Source organism: Leucopleurus acutus, assembly GCF_964270905.1.
Source record: "Leucopleurus acutus genome assembly, chromosome: 4".
Classification (NCBI taxonomy): Eukaryota; Metazoa; Chordata; class Mammalia; order Artiodactyla; family Delphinidae; genus Leucopleurus; species Leucopleurus acutus.
In genome coordinates this window covers 109086947-109101632 of record NC_139146.1, presented here as the reverse complement: position 1 = coordinate 109101632, position 14686 = coordinate 109086947, and the positions used below count along the sequence as shown (strand labels likewise).

Here is a 14686-nt window from a genome sequence, read left to right as displayed (position 1 = left end):
TCCCTGGTGGTGCAGTGGTTGAGAGTCCGCCTGCCGATGCAGGGGACACGGGTTCGTGCCCCGGTCCGGGAAGATCCCACATGCCGCGGAGCGGCTGGGCCCGTGAGCCATGGCTGCTGAGCCTGCGCGTCCAGAGCCTGTGCTCCGCAACGGGAGAGGCCACAACAGTGAGAGGCCCGCGTACCGCAAAAAAATAAAAATAAAGTAGTATCCCAAATCTTCCAATGTTGTCCTTTTTTTTTTTTTTTTTTTTCTTTATTGGTCAAGAGAGATTTAACTACAAAGAAAACAAGCATGAAGGGTAGGGGAAATGTACATTAATCCATATTTTATTGCTTACTCAGAAACCTTCATTTACTCTTCATTTTCAAATTCACATTGATAATACCTAGTGGCCTTATTTGTACTTGAATAGGTATAAAAGAAAATATCTCAAAGCTTTAAGTAGCTATTCCTATGACACTCTAACCCAAGGGTCCGGCAAATATTTTAGCCTTTTTCAGCCAAGAGGCAAAATTGAGGATATTATATAAGTACTTATATCACAAGACAGAGAACTCCAGGCCCGCCCCACCCCTGGGGTGGGCTGCCCCAAGTGGCTGGCGAGCACAGTTTGTGCCAGTTGCCATCAGCTGGAAATGATGGTGAAGAGGGACCAGCGGTGGAGAAGGGGGCGCGCGCCGCTTGTCTCACTCTGTGCCCCAGTGACACGCCCTTTTCTTCTCCCTGCACCCCGCTCTCAGCGCGGGCAGCCGGCCCAAGGCAAGGTGACTCTCTGAGTCGCTTGACTCCTGGACTGAGATGCCACCCACCCCTCTGCTGTCCGGCAGTCGTCAACAGTGAAGTCCCCACCATGCACGTGGCACCAGCGCAGGCACTGGGCGGAGCGAGCTCGGTCCCAGGCGGGGAAGGCAGGAGCGAAGCCGGGGAAAGAGGTGAAGCAGACGCGGCACTCTGCAGCTCCCAGGCTTAGCTTGCTCAGGCAGTGCCCGCAGGACCTACAGAAACAGCCCTGGCCAGATGGCCGTAGCGTGCTGACCCCATCTAAGCAATCAGATATTTAGCTTCACTTGGTAGCGCCCTGGACATGCCTCTGAACTTCCCATTTCAGCTCAACCCTCTCCCACCCTCCCCCCAGCCCCCAGCCTTGAGGATAGACAGAGCTGAAACAGCAGCATTACTGAAGATAAGGAAGCACAAGCCAATTTTCTTTTCGGGAACTGCTACAGTGATGAGGTGGGTTTGAGAAGCATGTAATCACTGCATCCTCTGAGCACCAGTAAGACACAGTCAATAGAAGCTAGGAGATTTTAATTAACTCCATGTTTGCCCCTAATCCTAAGACCTGGGAATTTAGAAAAAAATCAGAGAGGGGACAAAGACATATGTACAAAAATATTCATTGTCACAATTTATGATACTTAGAAACTGAAAACAATTTTCATGCCCAGAAACAGGGACTGGTTAAGTTCATTATTGTACCCATATACTGGAATATTAAAAAGCCATTAAAATGCTGTTTTGAAGAATAATCAGTGACAAAACTGCACACATTATCATTTTTAAAGCTACATTAAAAATGATGACAACAGCCAACATCTTTTGAGTATCTTGATATTTGTTCTGTTTCAGACAATGCGCCGAAAATTTATAAATGTTACCTCGTGTAATGCTCTCTGTCACCTCCTTAATAAGGCTCTATGCCATCTCCACTTTGCGTTTGTAACACTAGTTTCAACTCCTTGGGAACAATATAGATCTGGGCATATATAACAAGCCAGTGAGGTGAGCTTCCCTTCCAGAAGGCATGAGGATTGAGAACTACTTTCGAGAACTCGTCCTGAGACAAGAAGTCAGGCTCACAGACTTCCGCCCATTAAGAAAGGTCTGGTCAGTGGAAGACGGGAGTAATTCAGTGGTTCCCCAGCTGGGCCTCCATTACACTCATTTCTGAGTTATATGGAATCAGGATAACTCTTTGAAAGGGGGCTGTAAGAGTGCTTTCGTTAAAGTCCTGCACACCGTTAAGACACAAGCAGCACTGCCACAGCACCTGTTAAACGTGTACAATCCTGAGGTTTGGGGGAGGTATTATTTTTTCCTTACAACAAAACATAAAGCAACTTTGTCATCAATTGAAAGGGATCCAGTCTGCTGCTGAGCAGGAGACAGCAGTACCTGGAGGGCATGACTGTTCCCAGTGGCACAGGAGTGGTGCCAAGGATCCAGGAATGCCTGGAGAATTCCTGCGGAGTGGGAGAGGCAAGGGGAGTTTCATAAGCTCTCCCCTGAGGATTCTGAGGATAATTGCTGGAACTGAAATTCTGTATAAGCAGGTAGTAGTAAGAATGTGCAAAACTTGCATTATTATGTATTCAAACCATAGACTGATGGACAGAGGGCAATTGTGGGAGTGTGCACTTGTGTACAGATATGGAATTATGTATTCCTACACTATACATATATTTATAATGGGTATCTCTGCAGTGTTGGAATAAAAGTATTATGTTTTTCTTCTCTTTTCTGTATTTTCTAAATTTTCTGCAAAGACTATGTATTACTTTAATAATAAAGTAAATCAACATTTTACAAAGAAATAGAATAGTATAAGCATTCTTTTTTCTATCCAACTGTTCTGTACATTTTGATCTTTTTTTAAATTATGTTTTATTATAGTTGAGATATGTACATATTCAATTTTCCAATTAGACCTAAACTTGATCCCACTTGAAAGAAAACACTGTGCTTGTTTGTGTCTCTGTATCATTCAAGTCTGTATGGTTATGTATGATGTATGGTCAAAACAGTTGATACTATCTTTGAATAATAATTATCAGTTTTTAACAAATTAATTATTCAAAGTGAGAAATACAGGCTATTTCCCATTGGAATTTTGGTGGTTTTTGTCTCAGAAAATATTCCCCCCCAGATAACAATGTTGTTCATGATGCTGAAATTCACTACCCAACCCATAAAAGCATAGGACAGCTTCAGTCCCATGTTACAGAAACTAAGCATCATGAGTACCTACACAGTGAGATTACCACATTTCCCAGCACCCACTGGGGCTTCTATGGTGTGACCTAGGGGATTCAGCACCCCAAGTGGCCAAAGCTGGTATAGGAGGGGCACTGGTTTTACTGTGAGTTCATGCAAAATCTGGACTTCTTTTTCCTTCCAATGTCATAAAAAGTGCACAAACTTTGCAGTCAAACTTACTTTGGCTCAAGTTAGGTCCTCCACTCACTAGTCTGTGTGACGATGGGTAAGATACTTAACCTCTCTGACCCTACTCTATAAAATGAGAATTTGAACACCTACATTGCAAGGTTTTTGTGAGGACCAAAAATAATACTATATTGAAGGGCTGAGTACAGTAACTGGCATACTAAAGGCACTTAATAAATAGTGGCAAAGATAATATGAATAATTATTTCATCAAATTATGGCAATGATAATCAATAATTATAGTAATAGCGCAACTTGCAACTTTCGTTTCAAATTATTGGTTGCTTCCAACCACAGTCTCCCTTCTCCCTGACTCCCACAATAAATGGTACATTGTCACAGCTTCTCACCTACTTATTCATTTATTCACTCAGCAAATAATTGATGAGCAGTTTTATAATTTCCCTGAGGGTCTGAGCTGTAGATTTAACAATAATAGAGAAACCTAGCGGAGGATGTAGGAAGGCTCCTTCATATGTACCCTTCTTCTCCTTCCTCACAAGCTCTGGGATTCCAATTGTCTTCATGGTTTGAACCCTCCCAACCCCTCTAGTCTCAGCCTCAAAGGTTCCTCTCCCCTCTCTCACCTATGCCTCAGACACACCCAACTATTCTGCTCTCTCCTCTGTCCTGCTGGGTCAGCTGGTTTCTGGATGCACGTCTCCAGAGGCACCGGTAGAGGGAACACTTGTATGACCGCTGAGCTTCCAGATCAAGTGGCAGCTGCTTACCTAAAGCACAGGGAGCTCAGCTCTGTGCTCTGTGACGACCTAGATGGGTGGGATGGGGGGGTGGAGGTGGGAGGGAGGTCCAAGAGGGAGGGGATATAGGTATACATACAGCTGATTCACTTCATTGTACAACAGAAACTAACACAACCCTGTAAAACAATTCTACTCCAATAAATAAACAAACAAGGAGAAACACTTTCACTGTACTGGGATAGGTAAGTGGAAAAAAGGGTCCCATTATGAGAATGCAGGTCTGGGAATGAGATTTGGAGCAGAGGTATCAGCATGTCGTGGTACCTTCCCTTGACACTCCAGATATGAAGGCTGCCTTTTCTACAACTGGGGACTCTGTGCCATTTGGAAGCTAGGCCCCCCTCCCTTACAATGACTTGCCACATACCTGTGATCTGCTTGCAGTGGGTTTATCTCTCCTGTCCACTTCCTCGCACCCACCCAGCCCACCCCCCAGATCTCTCTACCTATCAACCTAACTGCTGTTTTAAAACATTTCCCCTAATTCTATTCATTCCTTTAGTTTTAAATTTTTTAATTTACCTTTTAAAATATTAGATCCTACTTTTAATCCTCAAGACCATCAAGTTGTTTCCAGCTTTTCATTTCAATGATATTAATCTTTTATTTTCATTACATTTATTCACCCTTTCATTTAAAGCACATTCTAGTCTTCATATACTATCTTAAGTCTTAACATTTCTACTCTGTATTTTTCTTAATTGGATTTTAAATTCTTTTCCTTTGAACTTCTATTCTCTTTATTTCCTCTGTCTTATTCCATGACCTCATTTCTGCCTTCTGTTTATAATCCTGCTGAATTTTGTCTTTCCCCTCCAGGAGCCCCTTCGCTTTTTTTTTTTTCTTTTTTGTGTGTATGTGAACTTATGCTATGATGATCAGTCAGAACTATATAGGGGTGAAAGCCATGGAGAGAACCCCTACCACTTTCCATGAAATTGGAGAGCTTTGTCCAGCCCAGCCCTTGACTCCCAATATGTATCCTCCCAGAATATTCTAGAAATCTCTACATTAGCTGTCTCTGTGTTATTGCTTTCTCCATACAGAAAACACAGTGAATTCACTAGAACACGGATGCTTCCTAATATTTCACACTTTTCATCATCTAGCCCTTACATGAAGATTTTCAAGTATTAAAAATTATCACCAGCATTATAACCCCTTGATTAGGGCACACTAACAGCTACATGTTGGTAGTTAAGTATATGTGCTTTCAGCCAGGTAGCCTGGGTACAAATTCCAGTTCAACAACTTATTTACCTGTTGCATGATCTCATACCATTTCTTCTTGCCTTCTTAGCCTCAGTTTCCTCACAATTAAAATGGGGTAATAATATTATCTACCTCCTAAATCTGTGGTAAGGATTTGGTGAGATGACATACATAAAGGGTGCCTATCTATGCCAGAGAATTTCCTCAAGAGAAAGCAAAGCCCGAACTCTAAAAATAAAGTATTATCTTCTCACATCAGCCTGGGCTAAAGAAATAATGGCTAACTAAGTGTTACAATGGTTTTTGGATGCTTACTGGAAAGCTTTACAGTCTAGTTTGTGATCAGCTCACCTTGGGAACTGAAGAAAGGACCTCAAGGGTCAGTTGGCTTATGAATTTTAAGTACTGTGATAAAACAGAATAAGTGACAACCTTGCGCTTGCTGACCACGGGAATGTGTTTATCCCCAAGGCAACAAAAACTTTGCCTCATTTGGCAAGATGATATTGTTGGACTAATAATATTTAGACTCTCCAAGAGCAAGTCTTAGAGTAAATAAATTAATTAGAAGTAAGCTACCAACCATTTCTAATGATCGGGGGGGAGAAGGAACTATGAGGACCAGGACCCGCTTTCTCCTGAGGACAGGATCAGGGGCACGTGAGGAGGGTGGGAGGAGTGGGTGGGCACTAAAGGGGAACTGCCCCACTGCCAGGAGGTGGAGGGCTTTTGATGCATTGTGTTGATTCAGGGTAACCAGCATGTATATATACATATAAACAAAGATCCTTACTTTTGCTTTTCGGTTTGTAATTCCTCCTCCTGAGCTCTGCACAAGGCCTCATTAAGGTTGACGACTTGGTCACAGGATAAATGTGGAGGAATGTAAGTTCCATCTACTTGCAGATCATCAAAGCAAGGCTTCCTGAAGGCATACGAGTCATCACAGCAGTGACCCACACCAGCATTGATAGGCTCTGCCTCGTGTCTTCTGCATAAAGCTCCAAGAATTAGCTTTGCCTTCCCCAGAAAAGAATTAAAATAAGAGCCATAAGGTTTGTGGTCATTAATATTTTTTTTTTATCCATAGAAAAATATTCTCAAATTCTAGTTTCCTGCTAATTTGGCCTGGATTTCACTGTCTGGGAAAGAGCAAGAGTGTCAGGTGAAACCTGGTTCTCAGCCTTGTCCTCCCTCTTCCTGTCATCCTCAAAGGTCAGTTCCCTTGGACCCGACCTCCCAATTCCTCCTCAGTGTGCAGTTTATAGACCAGTGTTGACTTGAGGCAGGAGTTTCTTATGCTCCATCAAATTCAAATCAAGTCTCAGGTCAACATGACTGCTAATTTGACCCAGATGCAAGACTGATGAATGCACTTCTAAAACAGCTCAAATCCAATGTGTTTCTGTGTTTTATAACTGGACATCTGTAACTACCACAGAACTTGGTATATGATAAATCACCTATAAACACTTGTTGAATTAATGAAAAGTGAATAAATGAATGGTGAAAGGAATCCCTGGATCTTATTTCAGTTGTCTCCTTCCATTTTCTTGTCTCCTTCTAGAACAGTCACCTTGCCTTGCTCCCAGGGTGTGTCTGATACTTATCCTGACGCTGTCTGCAAGGCTGCCTGTATTCCACTCTGAGTATAATGACCACACAAATTCCCTGTCACTTATGTATGTGGGGATGAAGTGACTGAAACCAGTGAGCATCAATATTTAATTTATGAATTTATTGAAGTAACCAAAGAGATCACTTAAAAACAAGGTTTTAGGAATATAAATCAAGAGTTCCCCAAGGAAGGCATGATTAGATAATAAAAATTTATAATAAAATAAAAGGAAGACAGAGCTGGATAATAAAACATTTTAAATCTGTAACCAAAACAACTATCTTTTATCAGAAAAAAAGACTAACTTAGTATAGAGGAGATGCTCTACCAAGAATATAGGACAAAGAAAGCTGTCACCAAACAAGAATTCAGTAGCGTTAAAATATACCACTTGAGAGAGACCTGGAGACGAGCATCCAGGTCCTGGAGTGATGTTCTCCACTGCTAGGAGGGAATAATTCATATCCCTGGAAGAAATATCTCTCAAGACCACCCCTGCCCTTCCTCTGATTCCATTTGCATGAATACCCATATCCTAATTCAACTTCCCAAGTAATGTGATTCAGGGAAAAGTGTAGCCTAGTTATTAGACCCAATTATTCTTGACATTGGGAAGACATTTCTCACTGTAAATGAAACCTGGTATTCTGTCTAATGAAGGTAACACTTGTAAGTTTGATGTAAGATAACAGAAAATATAAATATTTGGTCTTTGACCCTGGTTCCTGACACAAAGCTCCTGGTATGCTTATAAATTGCTAAGTGATAAGGGCATTAGGAGCAGCTTTTGTTCTAATGAGATGACTCTGAGTGAGCTCCTGGATGGGGGCTGGTCTCCAGAAAGACCAAGACATGATTAGAAGCTTGGAATTTTTAGCCCCACCCCCATGCTCCAGAGAGGGGAAAGAGGCTGGAAATACAGTTAATAATTGGTCATGTCTATGTGAGGAAGCCTCCATAAAATCCCAATAGTATGGGGTTCAGTGGGCTTTCAGGTGAGTGAACACATCCAAGTACTGAGAGGGTGAGACACCCCAACTCCACAGGAAGCTTCTGCACTTGGAACCCTCCCAGGTCTCACCCTATGTATCTCTTATCTGGCTGTTCTTCTGCATCTTTTTCATATCCTTCAATAAACTGGTAACTGTGTTTTCCTGAGTTCTGTGAAGTGCTCTATAAAATTAATTGAACCCAAGGAGGGAGTTGTGGAAACCTCCGATTTATACCTAATCAGTCAGAAGCACAGGTGACAACTTGGACTTGTGATTGGCATCTGAAGTCAGGTGGGAGCAGTCCTGTGGAACTGAGCCCTCAACCCGTAGGATCTGATGCTATCTCCAAGCAGATAGTGTTAGAATTGAGTTAAATTGTAGGATTCCCAGTGCTTGCTTTGGGGAAAAAAAAAAAAAACCCACACATCTGGTGTCAGAAGTGTTGTGAGTATGGTAATCGTGTGAGAGTAAAGGAGAAACACAAGAGGAAGCTGGGTGGTTTTTTCCTACACTTTTGATTAGTATGAGTTAGTCTAAAATCAGCAAAATCGCTTTTGTTGACTTGAAAATCCAGGGAATAGACCTTGGGATATGATCCAGGCAAAGGTCTGGTGAATCGAACATCCCCAGTTTTTGCAAAGTGATAGTCTTATTTATCCCTGCTGCTAATCAAAGACAATTGGCATGAACTGACCAGAAATAAATTCTCTTAAGGACAGAATTATTAGGTTCCATTGACAATTCATAGACGTGTCCACCAACATGAGACTGATTGCTGGGGCTTGGAGTTCAGAACTTTTAACAACAGACAGACATGCAGTCAAGGATGCACTTACCGAGTTCTCCATGCAAACAAACTGTTGCTCATCATTCAGTGGGCAACATGTGGTGGCAGCAGCCGCCATGTTCTTCGTGAATATAACCAACTCCTGAGCAGATAGTTGTGGGGCTTTCTTAGTATAAAGGACTATGAGCCTGAAAGAATAATTTCCTCTTATTCCTGGCAATGGCTATGTGCCCAAAATGAAGAATTCTACAAAGTTTTCCTCAATATCTGACATTGTCTCTGATGTGGGATGAGCAAGTCATTAGATTGGGTTTAAGTCTATCCTTTTAGTTCTTGACACAGTGGCTCAATGGCTTATTCAGTATACCTGGAATTCCCTTTCCACCTCACACATTGCTCCACTCTCATCCATCTTCTTTCTACTTATGAAGGATACTGTGATAGCTAATTTGGATGGCTGCAAAATCAGACTCATAGTAAACAGCTTCTGAAATAAATATATGCACAGGCCGTTAAAGCATGTATGGTTGTCTACAACGTGTAGGAATAGAAGCTACAGCAACCAACGATCAGGAAACATGTCCTACTCTCATGGTCTCACGCCTCTAGTGGAGGAGATAGAGGAGTACACTCAGTGTAATGAGAGGAATAGAGAATGCTATAGGTGCACACAGAACGACATCTAATCCCATCCCAGGGAGGTCAGGTAGGCTTCCTAGAGGAAATGACATGTGAGCTGAGATCTGATAATAACTAAAAATGAGCCAGGTGAAGGGGAATGAAAGTAAGAAGGGAGCACTTAGAAAGTCACTGATTGTGATTTTTTTCTTAATTAGGGGGGATTGGGAATTGAAGAGAGGAGAAGGAAGAAAGCTTAACTATAGAATCAGATTTACATTGTTTTTAAGATAATTATGGTTGCTATATAAAGAATGGATTGGAGGTGGGCAAGAGGCAAAGTGAGGGAAGAAAAGTCCATGCCAGTAATTCAAGTGATGGCCTGAACTAGGAGAGTGGTAGTGGGAACTGAGGGATATGGAGAGAGATTTTAATGAGAAAGACTCTGCAGAACTGAATTTGAGGACAAAATGTCAGAATTATTTATTGCATTTATATTATAATGGAGTTAGGGGAAGAATTTAGCTATAGCATCCAAGGAAATAGTCAACCTAATCCAGTGCTTCTTAAAGTGTGACCCCTGGATTGGCAGCATCCCCTGGGTACTTGTTAGAAGTACAAATTCTCATGCCCCACCCCAGATTTACTGAATCAGAAACTCTAGGGGTGGGCTGTGTTTAACAAGTCCTCCAAGTAATTTTGATGCACTCTAAAGTTTGAGAGCCACCGGTCTAATCCTTAAGCTAGACATTAGCAACTAAATACAACAGTAAAAAAAAAAATAATAAGCCAAATATTCTAAAACAAGAATAATTTTTTTGGATCCATTATTCTGGACATTTAATTTAAGCTCAATATTATGGGACACTGTATCAAACTGAACTTTTCCCCAATACTCTGCTTCTTTTTTTTTTTTTTTTTTTGAGTAGAGTTCCCTGTGCTATACAGCAGGTTCTTATTAGTTACCTATTTTATACCTGTTTCAATTTTAAGATCATTTTATCAAAACACACACACACACACACACACACACACACTAAACTGTTTGGATTTTTATTGAAATAACATCCACAAACGTAGTGCTCTCCACCTGGTTTTCTGCATTCAGTTGTATATATATTTTTTTGAATTTTTGAATTTTATTTTATTTATTTTTTTATACAGCAGGTTCTTATTAGTTATCCATTTTATACATATTAGTGTATATATGTGTGATGAATTGGGAGATTGGGATTGACATATATATATATATATATATATATATACTCTGCTTCTTAATAGACTATTACAGTAAGATCTTAAAGGTAACTGAAAATTGGCTTTTTTGTTTTTTTGATATCTTAATCTTTGAAATACAATGGGATTTACCAGGCTGTCTGCACACAAAGAGTTAACGTGTGCTCCCTCTGACTAAGGTGCCTGTTTATCTCTACTCTTGATGGTGAAAATACTGTATTTGCTATATTGACCTGACTTCAAACTGATGAAGAAAACCTAGATTAGATCTCTGTTGCAGCCTTGACTCCAGATTGCATGCAAAGCCCCAAACTAAATGTCCAGGTGAAGGGTAGAGGGCTCCTGTGGGATTGCGGAAGGGCAGTCAGGGTCTGCCGGCTCCCTGACCTCTGGGCATTGATTGGAATCTGGAAACTGGCCTAAAAAGCAATGTAAAAGCACCCAAGGTTATGTGGACAACTGTCTTATCAAGACAAAGATAACTAGGTTAATTCTGAACTGAGTTTTTCCTTGGCCTCTGAGATTTTAAGGTTGAATATAGACTCCTAGCAACTCTCAGCAGCAGGAGTCAACAAAAACTCACGAACAACCACAAATTTGGACAATATCTTGGAAGCATACCTGTCATGGAAGTTACTGTCTCCTAATTTCTCATGTAAATCACACTGATTTTTCACATGCTCATGGCTTTCATGAACCACTCTTTGAAACATCTCTTCCTGAAAAATAAAGATAATCAGTGTTTATCTATCGTTGCAACAATATATCTTGAGGTAAGATTGCAAAACCATCTTCTGTAATAGTTTAATGTGACTGTTTTACTAAACCCAGGGTTTTATTTACTTAGTGAGTTTGGAAATGTTGAGAAAACACATTTTGCTGAAACAGGAATGGTCACGTACTTTGTGGAGAAAAAAGTGGGACAGCAAGATTGATATTTAGTTTCCTGTGGTATGAACTCATTTATGGGCTTAAATGGCATATTTTACAAGCATAAAGCTAACCATTCATCAAGCCAAAAAGAGGTCCTTAAAAATAATTTATAGATCTAAGTTTAATTGATCAGAATGTGTGTGTGTATGTGTGCATGCTGGTTATTTTTAATAATACAGCATTTTTATGTAAACAGTACAGATATAGAGATATGGATGTAGGTATAGAAATATAGATACATATTAAGAAGTCATGGTTTAATAAAAACAAGTACCAGACTTGAACATAGTAAAGCACTCCACGAATACACGTTAAAGGGAAGCACATGGAATTCTCAGAGCTAAATGAAAGTTCAAAGAATTCTTGAACAGTGCAAATAAAATTCCAGTGGGAAGATACGAGTGACCTTGCAGACTTAGCTCTTTGGTAGGAGCACTGGTTATCTTCTTAAGTAATCAGACCTAGTCCACCTGATCCTAATAAACAGTATTTGTTATAGTAAAAATTTTACCTGATTGGCAAACTGTTTGCCTGGATTTAACACTTAGCCTTGTCCTTACTGCCTGTGTGACATTGGACAAGTCACCTGAACCTTCTGAAACTCAAAACTCTCATCTACAAAATGTAGCTAGTACTTATGCCATTACCTATCTTACCAAGCTGTTGTGAGAATAAAATAGGACACTTGTTGTAAAGCTACTTTGTAAACTCTAAACATCCATGCTCCTATAAGGGGCTATTATCATAATGATGATTGTGGAGTCTACAGGTGATGCTATGAAAGGGTGCTAACCTACAAAAGACTAAGTCGCCTTCATTTAGCCTTCTCTCTGGGAACAGGAAGGTGCTAGGTGTACCTGCTTGAGCTCAGACAGGACAAGAAATGCCTTCATCCTCCATCCCCACCCACTAATTAGCGTAACAAAAGCCAGAACCACCTGGCTCCTGGTAAACTGTGGATAACAGATTGTCTGGTCAGAGAGTTGTAAGGCAACCGGCTTTTTCCATGTCAACTACACAACAGGAGCTGCTGACTGTGAACAGTATGATTTCTGGCCTGAGATAGGGACAGTTTCCAGGCCTGCTTGGTGGAAACCGTCAACCTTCCCCTACCCTAATAGGCTATGCTTTCATGCTACCTGCTACCATGCCAAGCAAACTTTAGAGAAGATTGCACAGAGTTGTTTTCATAAAACACAGAATCTATAAGGCAGTGACTCACACAGAAAGTTGCTGCTGTGTAATGATGTGGCCTTTGGTTTAGACAGAAATCAAAGTTTTTGTGTAGTGCTTGCAATTAGAAAGAACATGCATAATCATCTTACAAAAGTACAGCACTACTAACAGCATTGGACTTTTCCCTATGTTTATAATCATTTATGAGAAACAGGTTTAAAAAAAGGAATTTACCCCATGACTATAGCATTCCAGAGGATTTTCTAATTTACAGCATTTTCCCAGTAAGTTTTGATATACTGTATCCACTCTTAAAATCACTGGAACTGCCAACTCTGGATGTCTTCTTGAATATTCATAAAGAAACCTGTAAGCACATGAAGCATATCAGAAAGTAAACACTAAATTCTGAAGCCATAGTTTTCTTTCAAAAGCCACCTATGACCATGACATTTATTCAATATTTTAACTGACTTTAGGTATTTGAAAATCTTGGGAGGCTGGCAGGGAAGTTTTATTGGCTAGATTTTGAGATAAGGAAACCAAATCAGTAAAATTATGTGATTTTTCCAAAGTTACACAGTAGTGAGTGGCAGATTCAAACTTGAACCTAAAACATCCTGACAAGATTTAGTTCCTGGCTCAGGGTCTCTCCTTACTTTTACTAGAAATTCATTTCAAGTGTTTGGGTGAGAACATTTTCTTGATGACCTTTGAGGCTAGATTTTTTTGTAAGACTGTGCTGACTAGGTATTAAATAACCATCTTCCCCTGTTTTCCACATAAGCCTTCAAGCATCAGTTGTCCATAATCTGCACGTTTTTCTGGGTTACAAGAAAGAGAAATTTGGACTCTAGAATATTTTCAAAGGAATCATAGAATTGCAGAAGGGACATCTGAAGTGATCTTATCCAACTGCCTCAGTTTACAGTTGGAACCCAAAAGTCTGGGGAAATTAAGTGGCTTGAACTGCATTTCAAAGCTGATGCATGACCAAGCTAGACTGGAACTCAGGTCTCACAACTCATAGTCTAACGTAATTTCCACTAGGAAGTTGTGCCTATCGACTTTTTCAATACTAAATGCAAGTTTAGGGATAAGTGAGTTCAGGTAGTGACATTTACTTTTATAAGCAGTGTCAAATGTAATTTCAGAAATATAGCTAAAGTCAACCTACAGAAAACTTTGAGGAAAATTCAAATTCTTATGTTTTGTTAGAATTTAGCTGCTCCAAATTATACTTCACAAAGTGACTTTGGAACTATTTCAATCACTCAGTAATATTGTCTTAATATTATAATATATTGAAATCAGTTTGCTTTATGCCCCAAATAATTTGCACTTCTGAATGGACACCAGAGATGTTAGAACTCCATCTCTTTAATCTTGTAATGCCACACTATGGCTTTGAGAGTAGGTATTAAATTAATTAGAAGAGCTGGCCAGGCATACCAATCTGAAACCCTTACTTAGGGATGACTCTAAGTCCCTCAGAGCAAAGCCTGCACACACTTGACGCTCACTGTGTTTTTTAAAATTCCTATATTAGTTGTCAACATTTAAAAATCAAGGGACTTCCAACTTCTCTAAAAATGCAGTTGATCCAACGACCCAAAGCCTACATTCCCATATGGTTACAAGTAGCTAGAGCCAAATAGTAGCTGCAACCTTGGACTCCACAAGGCATCTCCTCTCAGCCATTTAACCATTCACTCACATCATTGGCTCGCCTCTGTCATCATTCAAGTTTGCAATCTCTCCCAAAGAATCCATAAATACAATATACCGTTACTAAGATTTTACAAAAAGCCGTATTACTCTTGTAGGAAGTCATCTTGTTTGTCAGTGAATTGTTTGCATACAAACTGGTCTTCTGTAAACCTGCTAAGTGGCAGGGATGAGAGATCAGGTTTGTCATTTTCTGAGTTGATAATGCATTCCCCTCGGAATGGTTCTGGCAGTTCACAGCATGGAGTGATCTTGCTGGATAGTGTAGCCTGTTTAGAGCAGGTATAGTTCATAAGCTGGCTCTATAAACATAAAAGAGCAGTAATTTTTGATGACTTCATTCTGAACTTATTTCTTTTTATTGTTATCAGTAGAAAACCAGAGAAAAACTTGG

The 14686-nt window shown here is 40.3% G+C and overlaps 1 protein-coding gene across 10 annotated transcripts in view; it reads right to left on the bottom strand.

The window, feature by feature from the left end:
- LOC309961232 (alpha-fetoprotein-like) overlaps nt 1-14686 on the bottom strand; it is a 77675-nt gene that overhangs the window by 36412 nt on the left and 26577 nt on the right. For 8 of the 10 annotated variants that reach the window (XM_082838297.1, XM_082838295.1, XM_082838291.1 and 5 more), the window contains 5 exons: nt 14383-14594; nt 12799-12931; nt 11077-11174; nt 8651-8789; nt 5998-6224 (listed from right to left, as the gene is read on the bottom strand). In XM_082838297.1, coding sequence (XP_082694423.1) covers nt 5998-6224; nt 8651-8789; nt 11077-11174; nt 12799-12931; nt 14383-14594 — 809 coding nt within the window. Of the gene's footprint in view, nt 1-250; nt 3999-5997; nt 6225-8650; nt 8790-11076; nt 11175-12798; nt 12932-14382; nt 14595-14686 lie in introns of those variants that run through there. The other 2 variants (XM_082838298.1, XM_082838292.1) reach the window with 2 other exon arrangements.